Source organism: Morone saxatilis, unplaced genomic scaffold, assembly GCF_004916995.1.
Source record: "Morone saxatilis isolate NCDOM2014 unplaced genomic scaffold, NCSU_SB_2.0 Contig21, whole genome shotgun sequence".
NCBI classification, from domain to species: Eukaryota; Metazoa; Chordata; class Actinopteri; family Moronidae; genus Morone; species Morone saxatilis.
This window is the reverse complement of record NW_023339774.1, coordinates 12,992,969-13,000,787: the sequence shown is the minus strand read 5'-3', so window position 1 is coordinate 13,000,787 and position 7,819 is coordinate 12,992,969. Positions and strand designations below refer to the sequence as shown.

General features: G+C 41.8%; 1 protein-coding gene across 5 annotated transcripts in view; it reads left to right on the top strand.

Moving 5' to 3' along the window:
- Nucleotides 1-6: 6 nt before the first annotated feature.
- Nucleotides 7-7,819, top strand: part of LOC118332524 (mediator of RNA polymerase II transcription subunit 13-like) — a 74,990-nt gene continuing 67,177 nt past the window's right edge. For all 5 annotated transcript variants that reach the window (XM_035667859.1, XM_035667861.1, XM_035667860.1 and 2 more), the window contains exon 1: nucleotides 7-408. In XM_035667859.1, coding sequence (XP_035523752.1) covers nucleotides 337-408 — 72 coding nt within the window. In that variant the 5' untranslated portion in view covers nucleotides 7-336. The remainder of the gene's footprint in view (nucleotides 409-7,819) is intronic.

Sequence of the window (7,819 nt, the reverse complement as noted above, 5' to 3'; positions counted from 1 at the left end):
CTCCCCTCACCTCACCTCCCTCCCCACCTCCCCAGCACACGCTTGGATTTACATTACAACATTATATCCGCTGGGGCTTCATGGATGCATTCTGCACTTCTTTTTGAATACGCCCATTCCTCCTCTGCCCGACCATCCCGAGTCTCATTATCTGGACCTCTTGTGAGGTTATAAAGCCTGCTTGTTTTTTTTTTTTTTTTTGTTTTGTTTTTTTTATTTGATTTTTTTTTGGCAGGCTCGCGAAAAGGGAACCGATTTGTCAGCCCTGCTCGGTGTTTTGATACCGATGTAGGATTTCGACATGCCCAGCGCTGACGACCCCAACGGCGGACGATTATGACTACAACAGCGAATTGGGTGGCTAACGGGGCAAGCCTTGAGGACTGCCACTCCAACATCTTCTCTCTGGTACGGTATCAATAAATCATGCTCGGTACAGACACGCGAGCCAGTTGCCTTTGACAAGTCGTAAGACCGTGAGGGGAGGCACGCTTAAATGTGTGCCTGCCGTACAAAGGTGAACCAATTGCTGATGTTGTTATTAGGTAATCATTACCACGGGTTAGTGGTGCGAGGAAGAAAAAAAAAAACAAAAGCACCATATTTCACGAGTAAGCCTGTTATAATAAGAGATATCAGCCTGTAGGGTTAAATCAGCATGGTTTAAGAAGAATAACTCCAGTTTATTATCTGATTGCAACCCAGGACACTTAAAATACAATTTTGTATAAACAAACTGACCGCTTATTATGTATTTGCAGTTTTGGCACGGGTTTAGCAGATAAACAATACATAAACACAATTTTGTTTCCCCCATCAAGAGCACAGTGTGCTCTGGCCATTATCCTCCTCCCCTTTTTAAATAATCATTTCACTGGAAATCTAGCTGGAACTCTGTTGCATTGCCAAGCAACTAACTTGGAAAGAAGGCGTACTGCTGCTTCTGTTAAATATTTCTAAAGCCAGAGGTCTTCAGTGAATAATAGTTGAATGTCTTGTTGTACCAAAAATGGCTTGCCAGGTTGTAAATTGGAAGATGAGGGAAAATTTTGCATGCATGTGAGTAAGGTTAATAAGATTTTTTGACAGACAGCTTGAATCAAGCACACGGCGGAAACAGCACTTTCACACTCAGTTTATCTGAAAAAAAGGGGGTTTTGACTCCACAGGCAGTGTGATTTCTGCAGAACTCACTAGTTTTGAGGGTGGAGGAGATCGAGCAGTGTGTTTTCACAGTTTTCATCCTGCAATCAGCGAGTTAACTGTCCTACTACAACAGGCAGCCAAGTGGAAAGGCATGCGGGAGCCTGAGCTCAGGCATAGACTAGTGAGAACCACAACAACATAGGGGTCCTGAGGGCTTTTTTAGGTGATCATGCCGGTTGTCCACCAGTAAGAGCAGCCGGCCCTTGTTACACTACACATCCCACACCAAAGCTAAAGAAACACATGTCACACGCTATGGATTTTGATGGGTATTTTTTTGGTGGATAGAGAAGAGAAACAAACTTTGTAGTTGTCACACAGCTTGCAGAAATCTCTAAAATTTCAAACAAAGCTCTGGCAGTTCTTCCCTCTCATCTATTTTTGTGGTTTTTGTGACTGTAAAGGAAGCGAGCAGAAAGAGATTCAAAATAATATCTTACGTTGTTCAAAAGCATCTCATTTGAATTTGTGCGCACTGACTCTGAAATAAATGCACCTTCGCTCCGGGATCAGACGTCTTAAATTCAGTCTGACACCTAACAGTCGAAAACAGTGATTACGTCCCTGTCAGCTTCTCAGTAGAGGTTATTCCCTCGTCGAAAAAGCTTTCATTCACTTGCCGTGGCATTGTTGGCCATCGTGAGGGCCCTGTGAACATCCCTTTCAAACTGAGGGAGAAAGAGACCATCCATCAGCTGGCTTGTTGAGAATATTTATGACTGGCTAGTGCCACAGCGGTTGCTCACTGGCAGTGCTCCTACAGGGAAGACCAAGACATAACAAAACACTAATGACACACCAAGTGTCCTGGTTAGAGGGTATGACTGAGACAAAGAGACAGACAGTGGGATGCAGATTGCATCCTGATGCTGAGAGTGAGATGTGGGCTTGATAGCTTAAGAAGTGGAGGCTGAGGAGGTGTTATTGTTACCACTGGAAGTGAGCGAATCACATCAGGTGCGAGCATTGATTGAGCAAAAGAATACCTGGATTGAATATGTATGTATATGTATTTGATATGAACATCTCAGTTATGATTTCCTGCATGCATTTTACCACTTATTACAGACATTTAATTGAGAACATTTTGATAATATATTAATATCTGCAGATTTTTGTAGAGGAAAAATGCCAAACATTTACTGGTCCCAGCTTGTTAAATGTGAGGATTTCCTGCTTTTGTTTGTGTTGTCTTCTTGGGGTTTTGATTGTTGTTCCAGCATTTTGAAGATGTCAGCTTTGTTTCTAGTTAACATTTACAATATTCACTGCCATTTAATAGACTGAATGAATCAATCAGTCAAACAAATATGCTCATGATAATATGCATTAGTCACAAGCCTGACGTGGTTAGTGAGTTCCAAAAAGGGCAAGAATACAACCTTTACTTCTTAACCTTTTCCTCCAGGTCACATTGGCTTACATAAAGGTCTGGTGGCTAACCGGTGAGCGCTCTGGTCTGACAGCCTGTTGAACAGCATTCCAACATGCACCAACCTCGTCCGTCACACTGATTTACTGTGTGTTATTGCAACCTTCATCAATAAAAAGTACCTTAGAAAGCATAAGTGCCCAATACTGTGGGACTTTATGGAGGCGCAGCAGACTACTGTCATGTGGTGTCACATACTTGAGATCGCTGCGATCACACAACCCACAAAACAACTGCCTCGTCTGCTGGTGATCACCCATCTGTGACAGAAAGCAAACGAGACCCTTGTAAGTGGGAGAAAAAGATCCGAGCTGGTGAGCTGAAGTTGAAGTGGCGACGGAGGAGGGAAGGGTGGAGGACGAGAGGAGAAACAGAGGAATGTTTTCAGCTGAAGGAGTGAGTGTGTGTGAGAGAGAGAGAGCCACTGAAGGACTGCAGCTGAATCTGTTTTCATTTTAGGAAAGTATTATGACTGATGTGCATTTCCTGACTGCTAGCCTCAGCCTATTTGAGAGAGAAACTGAGAGTGAAAGAGTGAGACAGAGCAAGGGAGAAAATTAAAGAGGGAGGAACGTAATGAGAGAGAGGGAGAGAGAGAAAGCAGTCATCTTTCTGTGGACTGGGCAGGTTTCTTCTGACACTGACTTGAGCCAGAGTCCCTGAGCCTGAATATGAAATGCAGGGAGAGAGAGACAGTTAAGAGCCTCACAACACAGGAAGCCTCAGTGTGTGTGTGTGTGTGTGTGTGTGTGTGTGTATTGTAAACACTGTAAACCATCACCGACTCAGGAGACAAACTTCAAACACCCATCATATTATACACACGCAGACAAATACACACACAGATGCATTCGCAAACACAAGCACCAACACAGAGAGAGGGGAAAAAAATAAACACCCACATGCTCACACAAACATATGTATCACAAATGCAACACACATGCACACACTAAATCTTCCACCCACTGTCGCGTGCACATACACACCATGTTTTATCGCCTTTATTTGGGCCGTGAGTGCTTCCTATATCCCAAGGACGCACGCTTGTACAAACACAGGTAGAATGCAGAGACCTTAATTAAAGGACTTCCTCTGTCCCCTTGACAGAGAGTGCAACACTGGTAATTAAGTGTCCTCAAGTGCAGGTCTAATGTGATCAACTAAGAGGTGCTCATTAGCCAAACTGTATTCCAATAGAGATCTTGCATGTATAATAATGATGCTACTGTCTGGCATGGTATTAAAGTGCTAAGAGATGAGGCTGAGGGAATACTATTAACAGCAGTGTCTTGATTTATGGCAGGTGAGTGGCTGTGCCTTGTAAGAAGAAGCAGGTAATCAGGGATGGTGCCTTTTTAATATAGGCTGTTTGCATTTCCTCGTTATTAATGGTGGTGGATATTGCAGCGATGCTTAGGGATGAGAAAGAGGCAGTAGTTGGATGAAGTGTGTGTCACGATCTGCTGAGCCAAAGAATCGGTCAAGTTGTAGTTTGTACAGGGTTGGGGTATCGTTTGTTACCAGAACAATATTATTTTCCATGTCTTATATTGAGAAATATAAACAATCTTTTTTTTTTAAATCTCCCTTTTTTATTCAAGAAAAGAAGCCGGAGGCGTTCTCAGTTAAAATGATTGGATCCTATGTTGTCTAAACTAAAGCCTGATCAATAAATCAATGTGAAGCTAATTCTGGTCGATATATTGCAGATATGTTGGCATTGGTGCATATGTTGCCATGCCATTTTTTTATATAGTGAGAACAGACAAGTTTATTTTTCAGCTGTCCAATGTATTTATTATATTTAAGGGAATTCTTAAAAAAATGTTTGTTTATGTTATGTCTATGCTGTGGTTAAATGTATGTATTTTTAAAAAAGGGGTACTTTATTTCCAGGCATAATATATGTTGTATGTGAGATTGATTCAGGACAGTGTCCATTGATGTGTTTTCAATAGTTTTTGGACCACAATGGAGTTATAAGGCACAGAGGAATAAAAACTGCACATGCAACTATTGTTAGCAGAATCATATTATTGCTGCTTTTGGACTTTTCATAGGATTTATTGACTATAAGAAGAATATAGATTATTACCAGACTTTTAAAGCAGCAATATCTGATGAAGTAAACATCACTATAAATCACTATGACTCGATGCCAGCTGCTGGTACGTGCTGTAAGAACTATAAAACTGTAAAAGTGTTGTTTATATTGAGATATCTACGGATCATTTTGAAGACATGGCAGCGTCCTCTTACACGAGGAGAGAATCAGTCCAGGTTTCCGAGGCATCACCCCCAGTCTTCTGCTGCGTGCCCTATGGAGCAGCTCCATCTGGTTGCTTCTCACTTAACAGTCCACCCCCTATGCCAAACCTGCGCTTTTGGCTCTGCTTGCTTGCAATTTTTGACAGCTAGCACTGGCTTCACCTTGAGTCTGTGTGTGGCACCTCCCACTAATCTGCCCCTGTCACTGCTGTGGGAATCCCTTGTCATCGCAATAGGACTCAACCCAACAGTGGCCCACCTGTGTGAATGTGGCATTCTGTATGTCAGACACAGACATACAGGTTCCTCAAATAGTTTGCTACCATAACAAAATGGTTTGTGAACAAGCGTTGTTATGGTTTAGCCACTGACAGAAAAAGGGCAGGGTATGGGTTGAGAACAGGAAGACAGTGTTTCTCCTCACTCGTGCCTCTGTTTTTACTGCACATCTCTTTTCTATTAAATTCTCCCGGGTGTAGTCATGGATCTTATCTGAGCAGTAGGCTTGTCAGGGCCCTGCCACAGAGGTGAAGAACGGTTCAAAGACAGGGGGGAAGGAGGAGGGAGGGAACCACCGCTGGTCCCGGAGCTGGAAATGGGACGGGATGGGCAGGAGTATTTTGGAGCATGGTGGCTTGAGTGTGAAATATGTAAGCCCTGCAGTGCCAGCTGTGTTCTATTCTCGGCACCCACTGGTTGTTCCTGCATGTGTGCAGGGCGACAGAAGGCTGAGTGGGAAAGAAGGATTGGTAGGAATGGGCAGTAGCTGGTGCCATCAAGTGCTTGTAATAGCTGGAAAGTTAGCTAGTTAGCTGGCACACGAACTGATAAACTGCTAGAAAGATAAATAGATATTAACCACATGATTGTCACAGTGTTGCTGCTGCTGTTTCTTTTTATACTGAATTTTTGTGGGAGACAAAGAATTCAATACAGCAGTGTGCAAACACGCTATTAGAGGTAATTCAAAACCTTACTTTAGTAAATAAGTATTATCATCAAAATTGAATTTCTATGCAGAATGGTCCTTTTCAGTGTGTTTAATTATAATATAGATAGATACTGAATTAACCTGTAAATATAATTTTAATGTTGTAGCTGTTTAAGATGAAGCTAATGGTATATTGTATGTACTGTGTGTACTGTGGGTGATCATTTATATCTTTTGTGCTGCAAAAAAAATCCATCTTTAAAAGCTATATATTTATTAGTTATTGACTCTTTAGTCATTTGAACCCATTTCAAGATTTTTCTTGAAATCATAATAAGAAAGATAACTTAAATAATTGTAATGGAGCAAACAGTACACAATTGCCCTCTGAAATGTGGTGGAGTTGTATCAAGCACCAAGTACTTAAATACCGTATTTAAGTGAATGTACATATTTATTTTCCACCACTGCTGATTTAAGTTTTCTGTCTCGTGTAGCAATATGCTTATCTTCACAGAGACATTCCACCTGGCTCAGACACGTTTCCCCGAACACTAGTGTTTCCCCCTGCGGATTAACACCACTTTCCTGCAATCAGTTATATTTTGGATGTGTGTTACGGCTGGTCTGAACCCAAATTCTGAAGCCTGTTGCCTAATTGGTATATTAAACTTGTGTTCGATGATGGTCTTGGTCTCTGGCTTTGTCTGTTTGCAATCTCTTCATCTGACTGCAGACACCTTGACAAAGAGAATTTCTTTAAAGGGAGATGCTGCCCTGCTTGTAACTGGGCAAATATTTTCTGCAAGCCAGACAGCTTTGCCAATATCATGGTTGGCTGGGATTCAATTGCAGTTAGAGCACACTTAGGTTAAAGGGTGTGCAAAACAAGGGGAGAGAGAAAACATTAATGTTGTCTGCTGTGCTGTTGCAAATTCTAATTATCATGTGTTCATGTTCCATTGAGAGATTATCTGCAACCAATCAGACGGATACTTGATGAGAACAAACACATTATGTGCAGACTGTTGATTCACAGCCGTTTGTGGTGCATTGATTCTCCCTGCACTGCCAAACGGCACTCTCTCTCATCTTGAATTAGGCAGACACCCATGATTTTTCAGATGCTAATGAAAATGTGTACAGCTCAATTTCAGTCCTGGCTTGTCTCATAGAATAAATGGACTTTGCAGTATAAAAGTGAGATACAAAAGGTTTGATAGAGTATTTACCAGGCATGACTGAGTCAGCATGGAGCCATAGGGATAAGTGTTTAGGCAGGGTGGTGTTAGCAAAGATATAAACATGCTATGGTACCATTGTGTCTGCTGCAAAGAGTGAATGAACAGAAGAGGAATATTTGAGTGGGATTACATAAGATTGTGTGTGTATGTGTCGAACGTGTTAGCAGAATTGCAGAGGACTTCTACTGTTAGATTGGCTGCCACTCCCACTCACTAAGCAAACTACAGATTACAGACAGCAGCCAGGTGAGTTGCGGGTTGAAACTTGTTCAGGTGTGACCTACGGTGAATTTAATGGCCCGGCCCTGCCCACGTCCTTCACACACAGGCATTGCTGCTTTCCAGTTTTTCTCCTTTATATTTTCTAAATCTGGTGTGTAATGAAACAAAGAAAAGTCATGCAGACTTATGCAGGGCTGTCATTTTATCTGAAATAGCATCCCTGTGGAAAAAATCAATGCAGGAAATTACAAGCCAAATGAGATATTTTTCATACAGCTTATGCTCCATTTCCCCAATTTCAGGAACAATCAGACTATTAACTACTTGTAGGCATTTCAGAAGCCTCCATGCAGTGCTAATTGTACAATTACTGCGCTGAATTCATTCATTCTCTCACTAAAGAAACTCAGTAAGCAATCCTATACTGCAATGTTAATGTATCGCTTCTGGTAATCCCAGGACTTTCCTGGCACATGTATGACGTGCTTGATAATATCTCCAGCCAAATGTGAGTTT